This window comes from Mya arenaria, chromosome 11, assembly GCF_026914265.1.
Source record: "Mya arenaria isolate MELC-2E11 chromosome 11, ASM2691426v1".
Lineage (NCBI taxonomy): Eukaryota > Metazoa > Mollusca > Bivalvia > Myida > Myidae > Mya > Mya arenaria.
The window spans coordinates 18,798,373-18,814,733 of NC_069132.1; the positions used below are offsets into that span (position 1 = coordinate 18,798,373).

The 16,361-nt window shown below is 36.2% G+C and overlaps 1 protein-coding gene across 1 annotated transcript; it reads right to left on the reverse strand.

Moving 5' to 3' along the window:
• Window positions 1-277: 277 nt before the first annotated feature.
• LOC128207412 (uncharacterized) lies at window positions 278-15,822 on the reverse strand. The gene is made up of 8 exons (XM_052910305.1): window positions 15,673-15,822; window positions 15,512-15,542; window positions 14,501-14,644; window positions 13,803-13,929; window positions 2,865-2,989; window positions 2,127-2,253; window positions 1,620-1,735; window positions 278-463 (listed from the first exon to the last, which is right to left on the reverse strand). The coding sequence occupies exons 1-8, from the start codon at window positions 15,673-15,675 to the stop codon at window positions 435-437; spliced, it is 702 nt and encodes a 233-aa protein (XP_052766265.1). The 5' UTR covers window positions 15,676-15,822; the 3' UTR covers window positions 278-434.
• Between the last annotated feature and the right edge of the window lie 539 nt (window positions 15,823-16,361).

Genomic DNA, 16,361 nt, shown 5'->3' on the forward strand with positions numbered 1-16,361 from the left:
TAATAACTAAAGTTAATATATTCATAAGAGTTAGCATGTATGTATATTAGATTCTTCCAAAATATTCAACTGATACCTTAAACAGTTAGAATATATATTTAGTGCACCTCGATAAAAGATATGTAATTTGCTTGTATGAGTATACATAAAAATTCTGCGTTTCGTGCAAGTTGTAGTACTGGTTTACATAGCTGTGTTTTGGTTATATACAACATGTAACTACCATAGCTCCAAAACAGTTAAAAGGTTAGCAAAGATAAAGAATACAACATTCATATTGAACATCTTCAAATACTTTTATTCGAATTATTTGTAATACAAAATGTAGCATTAAGGAACAAATTGATCGACTTTACACATGGTATGTCTTTCAAACACATAGCATTCATTACATTCGTAAAGCTTATATGAACTGCATTCAAAGGGCATGGATCTCATTTGCTGGTCATCATCTTGACAAATTCTGAAAACATTTAAGTAGCTTGTAGTGTCAATACATCTTAATAATATACACAAGCGTAGAGTGATTTTCTTAGTGTTTAACGTTTGCTGATGTTTGTCAATTTTTGGTTATCTAAAATTGTGTTTAGAGTATTGACTACACATCTTCATTAAAGGTTTATTTAACGCTACAGAAACGCAACTGCCGCTGTACGTTTGTTTAAAATTGAGTTTCTATATCGGATCAATATTAAACGTTGAACACCAACATGAACGTTAATTAATGACCCTTCAACGAGTCAAAATTAGAGGTGGGGGTATTCAATATTAAACTGCTGGATCAATCATGTGGTCATATTGCATTGTGTTGGTTATTTATCCCAAATCCGATTAGCTGCATCAATCTAAAAGACATTGGGACCAACATTGAATACACACAAGCTGTAGGCTGGTCATTTTTCAACGTTGAAAACTCTTGGCCAATTTTCGACGGGGTTAAAATTTTATGTTGCACAATTATAACTCCGTGTAATTCGTGTAAAGAGTGAGACAACGTATTATTTTAAAGACTGGTCAACATTAAAAGGTTATAAAACAGTTATGCAAAAAGGTGTTTCGCGTAAGAAAACATGATTGAAATTAATTATTCAACTATTAACATTTTTATAATTAATTGGTACGGTTATGAACAATTTTTTACCATTGGTGTCCAATCAATGGCATTGTGTCACTAACCAATGGTGAGTGTTTAACACGAAACAGCAAGACATAAAATGTCAGCGGCAAAGTACACAATATCAAAGCTCATATCAGACTCACGGCTTACAACAGTATTGACCATCCGAACGTCAAAATGGTTGCGATGATACATTCCTATCTTTCACACTACAATGTCAACCAAGGCTACCTTCCCATAATTTTAGTAGAATGTCCATGGGTAGGATTGTCTTGTCAGAATAGCGAACACATTATAACGCAATCATTTGTTCTCTTCATTTAAGTAAAAGTTAACGTTTCGCATAAACAAACTTAAACGCGTCGTTAAATAAAGCCTAAATATGATTTCATCGGTTTAAGTCATAAAAAGGATAATAAAGACTAGCTTCGGAAATCCACGTCAATCGGGCTACGAATGATTTATTTATCAGTTACGCTACAAACCATATACTTTCACCTACCCTCATAGTTCACCTGTCCGTCCCCGTCTATATCTGCCTCTCTTATCATCTCCTGAACCTCCTCCTCAGTTAACTTCTCGCCCAAATTGTTCATCACGTTACGTAGTTCCGCCGAACTGGAAGGAAATACTTGTTTGAATAATGTACTACACGTTACTAAACAAATAAGATCACAATTCCAGTAACAATTTTCTGTCAATGTCAACCGTAAACGACAAAGATGAAAAAAATGATCAGCCGAACAAATAATGATATACCAGATAACCAGGAAACATTAAAAATCGATGAAATAATTCCTTCAGCTTTCGAGATCATCATGTTCAAACGGTCATTTCATTAAACATATGTTTCTGTGCGGCCTAATATACCGATTTAAGTATTCATCATCAAACGTATCGCAACATTTACGACATGTTATAATAAACACGGATCATAATAGTAAGTAATAATATGAAAACTCATAATCGCTGTGAACGCTACATGTTAACGTTTCTTATTAAAGCTCACCTTATAAATCCGTTGCCATCCTTATCAAACACCTGAAAGGCTTCCCGCATCTCCTCCTCGCTGTCCCCATCCTTCAGCTTCCGCGCCATCATCATCAGGAACTCGGAAAAGTCGATTGTCCCGTTACCTGAGGCAACAGAGATACCAAAAGATATTACAACGACTTCAAAATGACGCATTATGAAAACAATTACAATGTTCATAGTCTTTGCTATTCAATATAAACCCCGTGCCACATTATAATATCAAATTACTGTTGTAGACCTTGTTTAAGCATAGCCTTTATAACATGATATCACATGATGAGCTATGAATATATACAATGCCCGTGCATGCTGCGGAGCTTTTGCCTAGATATTCCTGTGGCTGCTAGTTTACTATATACCATGTAAATGAACTGTACATAAATTTACATCGACTGTTTCTTATTGAACCCACAAACTAATATATAACAATGACATTACAATTTTAACATGTAATTTAATAGTAGCATCCATCTTGTTGATCCTGTCATTGTTGATCGTAAGGGTCTGTTTCCTGGGTCATGTGACACCCTATCATAATTTAATACATTGTCACATCACATGACACACTTTAATACCACGTGACTCACCAAAGTACCACGTAATAAACTACAACATTGCATGACAGACTAAAACAACATGTGACACACTAGACCATCATGTGACACATTTTTGCACGGCCAGGAAAAGCACAATTCAACACAACATTACCCACCGTCAGCGTCAACCTCGTTGATCATATCCTGTAGTTCAGCCTCGGTCGGGTTCTGACCCAGAGACCTCATTACGGTTCCCAGCTCTTTAGTGGTGATGCTTCCATCTCCGTCCTTGTCAAACAGACTGAACGCCTCCTTAAATTCTGTGGGGCAGATATAATGAATATGAGTGTGCATTTTTTTTTTGCTTTCGAAGTGTCTTGCTTCTAGAGCGTTATTATTTTTCACTGCAAGCTGTACCTAGGTGTAAACCGCATAAACCGTTATTATGTTAATTGTTGATATGGTTTCGTCAATAATTAATTTCAATCAAAATTTCAAAATTGTAAATTTCGTGTCCATTGTATCCCACTTTCAGAATGTATTGATAAACAATAGGTGGAAAGAGTCCTCTGTATAATTGCACTTGAAAACCACATTCAAAGCTGAACCTATCATTTGAAAGGTAACACAGTAAATAATAGATACACTTACCAGCTATTTGTTCCTCTGTTAGTTTATCTGCCTAAAACATGAATGATGGTTTCATAAAAATGCTAAACATAATCCGATTAAAGCACTCGATATTTCTAAACAAATACACAAATAAAACAGGATATAAATATGAACATAAGAATTTTTAAACCACAAACCATTGCATTAAAATCAGTGTAGGTGTTCAACGTCTCATTTCAAACCTTACATTATCCGTCCAATCTTGGTTTGCTTAAATTGTGTCGCAATAGTTTACCCATCATTCACCCTCGATAGTTTAACAGTAGTACGCGATTTACATAGCACACCTTGGTTTCATGTTTCAAGCGTCAAAAGTGCATTTAAATGAACAAAAAAACACACACACATTTATATTTAAGCAGTCTCGAAAATTGATTAATTCATAAAATAGGTTTCAAATATGAGCGCAGTATAGTTCAGCATGTACAAACATTAAATATATTTGCAGTTTGGTTCGTAATATAAACTTCCTGAGATAGATCGCCTAACTTTGAGAGAAAATCATTTAATCCATATAGGCCCTTTGACTCTAGGAGATCCCCTTATAGGCCCAATGTATCTTAGAGATCCCTAATAGGCCCTATATTTCTATGAGATCCCCTCATATACGCTATTTCTGTAAGATATCCCCTTATAAACCTTATGTCTCTAAGAGATCGCCTTATATGTCCAATGTCTCTAAGTGATCCCCTTACAAGCCCTATGTCTCTACGAGATCCCTTGTTTGTCCTATGTCTCTGAGAGATCTTCTTCTATGTCCTATCCGTCTAAAAGACCCCTTATAGGCTCTATGTCCCTAAGAGATCAGCTTATAGGCACCAGGTCTTTAAGAGATCCCTTATAGGCCAAATATCTCTAAGAGATCCCCTTACATGACCTATGTCTCGAAATGATCCCCTTATTGACCGTATGTCTCTAAAAGATCCCCTTACTGACCGTATGTCTCTAAAAGATCCCCTTATTGACCGTATGTCTCTAAGAGATCCCCTTATTAACCGTATATGTCTCTAAGAGATCCCCTTAGAGGCCCTATGGCTTTAAGAGATCCCCTTATAGACCCTTTGTTTCTAAGAGATCCCTTATAGACCCTATGTCTCTAAGGGATCCATTATAGACCCTATGTCTCTAAGAGATCCATCATAGACCCTATGTCTCTAAGAGATCCCCATACAGGCCCTATGTCAATCTGATATCCCTTGTAGACCCTTTGTCTCTAAGAGATCCCTTATAGACCCTATGTCTCTAAGAGATCCCCATACAGGCCCTTTGTCTCTCCGGTATCCCTTGTAGGCCCATTATCTCTAAGAGATCTCCTTGTAGACCCTATGTCTCCAAGAAATCTCCTTATAGGCCCTATGTCTCTAAAACTCTCCTTACAGGCCCTATGTCTCTCCGAGATCCCTTAAAGGCTTCATGTCTTTAAGAGATCCCCTTACAGGCCTTACGTCTCTATGAGATCCCTAATGGACCCTATGTCCCTGAGAGATCGCCTTACAGGTCGTTTGTCTCTACGAGATTCCTTATAAAACCTTATGTCATAAGAGATTCCTAATAGGTCCTAAGTCTCTTAGAGATCCATTTAAAGGCCCTATGTCTCTAAGAGGTCTCTTATAGGTCATATGTCCCTAAAATATCAGCTTATATGCCCTATGTCTCTACGATATCCCTAATATGCCCTATGTCTCCAAGAGATCCCCTTACAGGCCCTATGTCTCTAAGATATCCCCTTATATGCCCCATGTCCCTAAGAGATCACGTTATAGGCCCTTTTTCTCTAATAGATCAGCTTATAAGATTATCTCATATAGACATAGAGCCTGTAAGGGGATTTTGTAGAGACATAGTGCCTATATATATAGGCCCTTTATCTAAAAGAGATCCCCTTATAGGCACTAGGTATTTAAGAGATCCCCGTATAGGCCCTATGTCTCTAAGGGATCCCCTTATAGGCACTTTGTTTCTGAGAGATCCCTTATAGCCCCTATGTCTCTAAGAAATCCCCTTATATGCCCTTTGTCTCTAAGAGATCACCTTATGGGACTGTGTCTCTATGAGATCACCTTATGGGACTGTGTCTCTATGAGATCACCTTATGGGACTGTGTCTCTATGAGATCCTTTATGATGCCCAATTTATCTATATATATCGCAGCCGCAAGTCCATCTAGACTACAATAGACCCTTAAGCAGACCCACAAGGACCTGTATCCGTGCATATTTACGAAATTCGAGGTTCGACTTACCATACCATCTATATCAGACTCTTGTGAAAGGTCGTTTAGTGGAATGAAACGAATAAAAAACCTTCTGCGAAGGACAATGACAAGCGACAGGATGTCATCCTTGGCTCAAATCCACAGCCACAAGAGCATGATCATAGCGACATAATATATACGACGTTGTTTGTGGAAATACATATATGTTTAACATAGGTTTTGACATCAACATGCATTCATATTGAGTGGAATTTAATAAATAAAATGTTCAATGTTTTATTTCCATGACCTGTCTTCTTAAGCTAAGCTACATACAGATTTAATTAAAGATAAATATATTCATGATGTATGATATTGTTGCTCTCATTAATGTTTTACAACAACGAAAATATACACGAGGGTGGCATGACCCCGGACACACCCACCCTCCCCAGGAATGTAGCCTACACATATATTTTCGTCAAGCTACGCCCCTGAATGCCGTTAGACCACTCTTAACACCGTGTCCAATCATTACGGGGTGAAATGTCTAGTGGTGGGATAACGCTGGATCGTGGTGAGAAACACGACCAGGGGTAAGAAGTTTCATTTAAAATTGAGAAATTGATATGCTTTTTACAGAAAATGTGAAAGATTACACCCTGTTCTTATTGATTCCATGTATATAATTGTAAATATTTGGTTGTATCTACAATGTAGCCGTTTCTCCAATCATTCGGGGGGAAACACTACCTTTAAAAGAGAATGTCAAGACAGCTTTTGTTCGTAGGAAATATCTTATAAATAGTGTATTTTGATTCTGTGTGCAATAATTTACGTGTAAAATTGAGGGTGTCTGTTTAGAAACAAAACGTTACGTTGTATGATGTGGTTGAGCTGTCAGATGTTGCTGGGTAAAGCTGGTTGCACGGTCATTTTCAATTAGCAATTTTCCAACAAATTTCGTTAATGTGTACGTTATTGCCATACACTTGAAGCTTATATACTCGCCAAGTGTCCCAGATGCAGGCATATGAATGCATATTCCTGTCTCAATGAAACGTTCAAAAACTTGTGCATGATACTTATTTTTAAAACTTTCATTTTAAGCATAGGGATGTTACATCTCATTCATGTAGCAACAGAGCAAATCTAATCTTCAAACAAAACGATGAATCGCTTGATTTGAAGTCCGTGCCACAATTAGCCGCACCATACACCTGCCGGATCATATCATTCTCATAGACTACATTGATTCAGGAAGAAAACACATCAATCGAAACGATCACAATTTCATGTTTTTATTGTTGCTTATGTTAGTATTTTCATATTTACAATTTAATATTGTGACCAACATGGACAGTGAAACCGATGACATTCGGTGGTTTTGGAAAGACCTACTCAACTTCCAGGATGCAACTGTTGGTCATTCTAGTACTCCAACATCGGATGCGGTCGTAAATGTAATGTTATCAGATGCAGATATTGACCGTTCCAATGATGCGACAACGGAAACACACAGTTACTTGAATGGGATGATCACCTGCTTTTGGTGTCATATGACCTATAAACGATTTAGTGACATCTAACTCCACTCATTTTTCTTTTGATTTATCTAAGACGTCACTCCTAAAAACGATCTATCATAAATGATAATGAGTTACTGCAGTTGAACGAGCCAGAAAATCTCTAAAGGCCGAAACATCTCTGAAAAGACAGACACTCATAGGCAAGTTATTTTTTGCGAGGTGTTGGTTTCACGGGGTCACATTTCAGTGTGTGTATACCACGTGATAAATTACGTCATAAATGCTACACCAGAAGGCACAATTTTGCTTAAAATGAAGACTTAAATCAAACATAGCTTTTCTTTGACGACACCATTTTAAATATAACAAAGGACACTTTATGCCGCTTAGGGAGCCCCGCCTTTGGTTAAATTACTAGAGTTTGATAAGGTGATTAGTTTTATCAAACACTTCGGCAAACCTGTTTCCAAAATAATGTTTTGAAAGTGCTCCGTCAGACGGCCGTATTGTGAAAAGGTTTGTCGAAGTGATTTAAGAAACTACGCTCTCAATCAAACTCTGGTTAAAGACCGAAGGCTCCGTAAGCGGTGTAGACTGCGCTATGTTTCATTTAGAATGGTGAAGAAATAGGAAAGTTATCTTTGTTTAAAGTCTTCATTCGAAGCAAAATATTGCCTTCCGACGTAGCATTTATGACGCAAATCATCACGTGGTATACACACACTGATCAGTGCCTGTCCCACTCATATTGTACTCATAATTTATTTGATCAGTTATGCTAAATTGACATCCAATTGTCCACTGCCTGTTATCAATGTTGTGATGTGTTGTGGGAAAGGCTAAAGCTAATGTTGCTGAAACTTAAAACCCAACCTATTTGTTCTTTTTGTGTGATTTTGTGGAAGTATATGTTCGAGTTGTATGTCTTAAGTCTAACAAAAGAGAACAATACAGTATGATTAAACTAATGTTTTGTTGATAAATATGTATGTTGAAAAACTATTAAATAAAGCCTCGGTGTGGTTGTATTATTATTAGGACAACATTTTGTCTTATCATTATTATGTATTTACGTTAAATTGTCTAACGAAATGGATGGCGTCGAAACGTTTCATACTATTATGCAATTTACTAAGATACATTTAAACTCGTTACATAAGGCATTGTTTTTAAAATTGGATATAAATACATATCTTACAATCACTAAGAACTGGGAATATTAAGTGAAACATTTACCTTACTTGTAAATTTCATCAAGCATGATATATGGTCTTCAGAACTCCGCTATAGGACATAGTGTACAGCAAACAAGAATATCCGGCATCATAATCTGACACACGTAGGTCAGAGATCACTTAATCAGTTTCAATAGATTCTTTAGTCAATTGACTTTATTTGTAGTAATTTTAATTTAGAAGTTAAACTTATGGCTTTACTCTTGTGCATCTTTTAATTTATGCTATTATACACTTCACTGGCAGTCAGTTCAAACTTTATAATACAACATACACGTGAAAACACTACAATAAATTAATACTATTATTTAAAATTTTAAGAACTACTTCAGCTGATGAACAGGCATTCGCCCAAGGTAGTTTTCGATGGAAAATGGCCAGGGAGTTCCGAATGCAAACAAAATTGACCCCAAATACTTAAGTCCGTGTGACGTGGATTAAAGACACCAGCTCGCCGTGGGATAAGGCGGGCGCCTGTCTAAATGATTTTTCATTTGACAAAAATTGTTTCCATAAAATTGAATCACACTAAATAGGTTAGCAATGCAAAAACATTTGGTGTTCCATAACCTAAAGGAATTATATGCGGTAACCTGCATTTAATATTGGCGCATTTTCAAACTTGGGGAACAAGATAATACTGAATGTTTAAACCGATAGGAAAATATAGAGGTCTATATAAAAAACATATATCGAAAACGATATAGGACCGATATATATAGTAGCAAGGGGTAAAATATATATCTTCTAAAACATATGATTACCTCCCTTGACTATAATTAACTTTATTTGTGTTGATAACTTTACATTCTGTTCAAAATAGTCACCTTCTATGACAATTTTACACGTAAACTAAACCAAAAAAATATCAAAATATGCTACATATAAGAGATTTTCTAAGGACATAATCTGTCTCGCCATTCAGTAAGTGGGATCTCGATGTTGTTGGGGGGGTTTTAATTTTTAAAGCTCGCGGATTATATTTTTCATATAAAATGTCGGGGTTTACCCGAATGATTTGGGAAACCCGACATTGTAGATGAAACCGAATACATACATGTAATCAATATTAATAGGAGGTAATCTTGCACATATCCCTGTAAAGAAATATGTCGATTTCTCAATTACTATTATGATTTTTTTTTACCTCTGATCGTGTTTACCTTAACAATCCAGCGTTATCCCACCACTAGCCAACGGTACCTGCACCACTACACCTCGTAACGATTGGTCACGGTGCTTAAGGTTGTTTGAATTCAGAATGTTTATGTAAAATAAGCTCTTGAAGAGTCTGCCAATCTGCTGTTTAAATTTTTAATATTGATGCCCGTATTCTTTGCATCATAAAATGATATAAAACTTAAACTTACACCAATTCCTTGTGAGCTTCACGTGATAAACCCCTTATGATTAATTATTGTTTTGGCATGTACTGCCATGTTTGTTTTATTTGGATCCCCATCAATAATCAAAACCACCACCAAGCATTATACTGTAGATGATTCTTACAAATATATCATTTGGCATACTTAAAACTTACAAATATATCATTCGGCATATTTATAAGACAGTATTTAATAATATTGATAATGGAATGCGAAAGTAGATCCAATCTGTCCCTGCATATACATATTGTTGTATTAACCGAGAAAACATATTTTATGAATTGGATGGTTTCTATCCTTTCAATTGGCAATCGTTGAAAAAACCCAAACTTCTGAACCATATAATATAATTGGTATATTATTTTTGTCAAAAAGTTCCATTTCATTTATGTTCAGGTGTTATATTAGTAAATTTCTTCAAATATTTTCTTAATTTAAAACTGCTTTATGTGATTAACTGTGCTGTATACAGTAGTAATATAAAAAATACAATTAAACGCTCAGTAACCACTGCTTCAAATCAATTTGTATATGTGTGCACGTTATGGATGCAAATGCTGTGAAGAAAACAACAAATCATTGTGTTTCAAGTTTATAACAAATTACTAATACTAATGTAATCAAAATTTGAGTGGAATCGATGGCGAATCGTGCAGTAGCCAACTTTTTATCCTCTTTGAAGGTCCACTGACCAAGGCATAGCAGACCAGTAACGAGAGACATACAACATCAATTGGCATCAAATGATTAAAATGTTTGGGTTCCGCATCGTCTCATCAAGGTCTGCAAGAGCATAGCATGAACTCAGTGGGGTTGAATTGAATTTAGACTTGTTTTATGTTGACCCCCTTTCATTTGAATTCAGAGTTACTTTATGGTATGTCCTTTAACATGCCCTGTGTGCCGAGCCGTAACAACATGACTGCGTGAATGTAACGCTTAAACGACTTTCTAGATTCTAACACATTGGGTGAGATGAACGTTATTTGTGATTTCAGATTACAGTGACGGTTACTAATACTCTGACAACTGAAAAACCTGGCATCAAACGCAGCTGCAATATGTACATTAAAAACAGTATCAAAGATTTCTGGCTGGTTTATATCCCGCATGTGGTTTCTAATGCCAATGAGATTTCATTCAAATATATGAAGATATTTTATTGATATATGATTATTTTGGTTGACATGAATTGAGTCGAAAATGTATGTATAAATAGTTATACAACTTATTAAATCATTAGGATGTTATATTCCTTTTTCATTGGAAATCATGTTCAATTCCATGTATGAATTTAAAATTACAAACATAGTATAAAGTAAGGAATGAAAAACAAAACAAAGTTTGTTTTAAATTTTGTTTCGAAAACACACAATTGAACGAGTAGTAATTATACTTTCGATTTAATATATCATTCACGAACATATATGATACATAAAGGACATACACTATATGCAACACATTTTTCAGTATGATATCACTATATATAAATAGTACACAATGCATCGTTGAGTACCCAGGTAAAGCGTCAGTCAAATGGTAGCAGGATTATCATATACTTGGCATCGTGGTATCCTCTAACATTCTTAATGCTTGTAAGTTATATTGCATACATAAGGCTTGAGACTCATTTGGAAGTCATCATCCTGACAAACTCTGAAACATAAATACATCCTGATAAAATCAACGGAAACAAATCCGTAACAACAATTGGTAAACATAAAAGAAGAGTAATTTTACTTACGATGTTTACTTACTTTGTTCCAATCATTTTTTCGAGTAATGACCAAAATTTGTTTATGTCTGTTTAATATTTAAAGATCAGTGGGATTTTGTTAAATATTGCAAGCTTGCCCATCTGCACCATACAGCATGAACAATCTTACAAAATACGATCAATGTTTATGCACCAGTCAATTGTAACCACGGACCCCCTAGGTCCGGGGAATAGCGGGGACTTTGACTTTCGGTCCAGCCAACCCCGGGTAAATTCCCCGCCAAATGTCCCCGCACCCAGAGACCCTAGGTAAGGCCCATTCCCCTACATTTTTTGCGCGAAGACAAAACCACCGCATTCACCCGGCACTGTGGGGCCACCTGAAAGGTAAAAACACGGCCAATTTCCCCGGCTATCCCCGGTATACCCCCGGACCTGGGGGGTGGGGGGGCGTGGAAACAATTGACTGGTGCATTATGTATACATTTTAGGACCCCGAAAAACAATGCGGGTGCCGTATAGTAATCAAGCTGTCGCCTCGTCTGTCTGTGACAGGTAATGTTACATTTTCTCAGATTTCTGGCCCTTTGTATACTTACAAATTGTGACATTTTTATGGTATTGTTAATGACTTTAAACCCGTTCAAGGTATTCAGTTCAAAGTGTCCATACTTGCGCAGAGAGATAGGTGACAAGAATTGTGATTCGTAGTTCTTGCTTAAATATTGCCAGATTTATGGCTCTTCCTTAAACCTAGAAATATTTAACTTTGTAAATTATGTGTTTGGGGATACTTTCACGAGACAGCAGAACGTCTCAGACATTTTCATTGCACACCATTCTAGATATACGAGAAAAGTTAAACGTCATTGAAGATCACCGCGCGGAGTGACGTCATTTTCATGATGCATATGTAGTGACAATATCTTCACTCGTTCGTGTACATAAAATATTGCGCGACGCTCTATTAGTTCACTCCACAACTTGTATTACTTCTATGATTCGGGGTGTTCAGCACATTTACTTTTTCTAGATACATGGATAATACTTAATAACGTGCCTTCAAATTGCACCCCCTTTCACATAATTATGCTATCATTCGAACTCTGAACACTCCTGTGATGGTTCTAGTTTCTCAAATTTGTTTATGATTATTAAAAGAACTATTAATTTCAAGTTTATTTAACGTCACTGTCCCTGTACGTCTGTTTAAGAGACTCGCCGATAATTTTGATACATTTATCAGTCGTGAAATGATGTCAGCCGATACAATACTGATATAAACCATGACGACATTACATATTTGGTCTTGAAAATGTAAATACTACCTTGTGAAAGAGTGAAATTATGTTTTGAATATGACGTGTTATCAATGTTATTATTTAAATGAAAATAATAAGATGCAAAAAGTGTGAATTGCAAAAAAAATCTTATTGCTAAGTGTACGTAAGATATTCGTGCAGTAATCATAAATTCTTATTTTATGAAAGTTATTTTAAATATGTTGAAGTATATGGTATTGTCCTGAAATCGGGTGTATTCAAAATATCACAAAGAAAGCTTAAAATATGAATTTAAATTATTATCCATAAAATTATATTTGCAAAAGTTAGTCAGTGATTGAAAAGGCTTTTGTCAGCGTCATGTATCGTCAAAGAGAGATCAGAGAAGCGTATTGAAAAGAGCATAACATCATTACGAATCACAAGTTATTGTACTATGTTAACGTACCGAGGTAATTACATAGATGGCGGAGCTAATGAGCCAAATAATTAATACACCAATACATACACCAAAATAACATTTAAACACCAAAAACGTTAGAGTTCATTTTGGCGTTCTACAAAAAATGGTGTTAGCCTTCTCAGCCTGTGGTCTCGTTGCAATAGCTCCATATTCTGTTGATCGCCAAAATGAACTTTTACATATACGTAGAGTGCTAAAGAGTAACATTTCCAGTCATGAATATAAACCGCATTATTATGCGTTCACTTTACACTTAATTTTCATAAAAGTTAATTTTAAGCATCATTTACGCATCGTCACCACGCGCATCGTTAAACACGGCAATGTACGGCAGGGAGGCTAGGGAGGAAAAAATCATCACCAACGCCTCAAACCATATGCTTTCACCTACCCTCATAATTGACCTGCCCGTCCCCGTCAATATCTGCCTCCTTTATCATTTCGTCTACCTCCTCGTCAGTTAACTTCTCGCCCAAATTTGTCATCACGTGTCGTAGTTCCGCTGCACTGGACGGAAAGTGGACAATAATACTCAACCTTAAACATTTCTCATTGAAATTAATTTTATCGTAGTATTTTTTCATTTGATTAATTATCTCTGTAAACGCTATATTTGACATTGTAATTCATGCCAACCTTATATGTCCGTTGCCATCCTTGTCAAACACCCGGAAGGCCTCTCGTATCTCCTCCTCGCTGTCCGCATTCTTCATCTTCGCCGCCATCATTGTCAGGAACTCGGGAAAGTCGATAGTCCCGTTGCCTGGGACAATAGAGATATCACACTTTAAGTAGTCCATCTTACACAGCTGCCAAATCAGCGCATGATAAATTACATGAAGTATTCAGGACCGACGTAATTCAATACTAGTATATACCACGTGACACAGAATAATACCACTTGACCCCACACTTATAGTTCAGCGCCTTCTCGTTGATCATGTTATTGACGTACATTTAGCACGCCGGGCTCCGCCCCAAGTACAATATGACACACAATTTCTAACGTGACATACTACAGCACCACGTGACACACTATAACACCACGTGACACTCTACAGAACCAAGAGACAAACATGTTACAAACTACAACAACACGTGACATACCAAAACACAACGTGATACTTTAACACCACGTGACACACTATAACGCCACGTGACACTCTACAGAACCAAGAGACAAACATGTTACAAACTACAACAACACGTGACATACCAAAACACAACGTGATACTTTAACACCACGTGACACACTATAACGCAACGTGACACACCATAAAATCACATGACACACTTATACACAATTTGGAACACTACCACAACGCGTGACTTACCGTCGGCGTCTACTTCGTTGATCATGTCCTTTAGCTCGGCCTCGGTCGGGTTCTGTCCCAGGGACCTCATGACGGTTCCCAGCTCTTTGGTGGTAATGGTACCATCACCGTCCTTGTCAAACAGACTGAACGCCTCCTTGAATTCTGCGGGACAAATATAATAAATTATATCATTCTTCTGACGGATTTCTTTTTCACAGTGAGTATTTTACTACAACCTGACTCTAGGTGAAACAGAAAAACGCCATAAGCCGGTGATAGGCGGGGTTGGTAGTGTTGCATCTTTCAATACTTATTGAACACAAGCCGTCTTTATTTTACTTTAAAATCTGATTTAAAGAAAACAACAGGTCATTTGAGAGTTATACTCCGATGTCACGCACTGAGCCGTGATGAGTTATTTGCTTATTTCAATCAAAGCTTATATTATTAAAGTTAAATCTCTGGCATATGGTGCCATAGCCGTGGTGGTAGCGCGCTGGTACTTTTATCATAGGAAATAATTTATTTATTATGGGTTTTGAGTTCGAAATTCATCAGTCTTATTCTCCATCAATTTATGTCATAATTTCAATATATACTTGTAGACATTCCACAAAAAGACTGTGAAAGCCGTTGAAAATTCAAGTTAGTTTAAAACATACTGAGACCATTAGTTTGTCGTTCAAATTACTAGTGCTAGGATGTAACGAAACATTGTTCTATAAATAAATGGACATGAAATAAATATCAATAAAACAAGATAGAAGATATTTTTTGAATAAAATACACTTGTTTTGAACTTAATTAAAGCAAAGAGAAGACCAACACGTTTCCTACTGCACGACAAGTCCTTTAAAAGAATCTACTACGTTTAACAGTTTAATACGTAGCTACGTATATCATTCAAGGTAAGTTAGTCTAAGGTTGACTCACTTCACCTCTTAAAAAATGCAACAGCGAACTTGTCCAAATGATCACAGCTCACGGGTCAAAATTGAACTATAGTAGTATATCAGATAGTAAACTTACCAGCTATCTGCTCCTCTGTGAGTTGTTCTGCCTAAAACATGAACGATGCTGACATAAAAATAGGTGGTAGTAAAAACAATAAGACAATTATCGAATCCAATCACTAAACATGTCAAACAGATGAAAAACAACTAATAAAACATATATGAAAATCCACTTACCATTTCTTTAAGATGAGTTCAGGTGTAATACGCTCAACGTCTTGTTTCCAATTGATTGATATTGAAACTATTACAATATCCACTAAATCTTGATTCGTTTAAATTTTGTCGCAATGCGACAGTTCACATATCGTTCACTCCTTTTTTAGAAACGTTCCAGTTCGGTATGCACTTCATTATTCAATAAGGCATGAGTAGTAAGCAATGCGTGGCGTACATAATATGTATTTACATTATAAAACCTTATCTTAGCGTCATGGTTGAACTTTAATAAAGCAAACAAAATGAAAGCGAAATATTTCATCACTTTTTTTTCTACTGATCCATACTGGGGTTTGTTGTGAGAACGAATTAAAAACGAAATTTTAAGGAGTGCTGAATCAAATCATGCACATTATGAAGCCGCATCATTTTTTGTTCATGAACTCAAATGTTCAAATATAACAAACAGATTAAAGCTGCACTCTCACAGACTGAACGTTTTAACAACTTTATATTTTTTGTCTTGGAACGAGCCATTTTTTTGCGGAATTGCATGGAAACCAGTTATATAAGACTGCTGACAAAACATAGATCGCAGATTTTTATATTTAAGTTCAAAAACGTTAATAACGGTTTAAGCCATAAAACATTCATTTTCGAACGAAAATATAAATATCTACGATCTGATTTTTGTCAACAATTTGATG

Excerpts from the sequence above, each read along its gene's own strand:
- LOC128207412 (XM_052910305.1), bottom strand. Across the intron at positions 13,930-14,500 it reads CAACGAAGTAGACGCCGACG|GCAACGGGACTATCGACTTT; the intron begins GTAAGTCACGCG and ends CTATTGTCCCAG. Across the intron at positions 1,736-2,126 it reads GATGGCAACGGATTTATAAG|TTCGGCGGAACTACGTAACG; the intron begins GTGAGCTTTAAT and ends ATTTCCTTCCAG.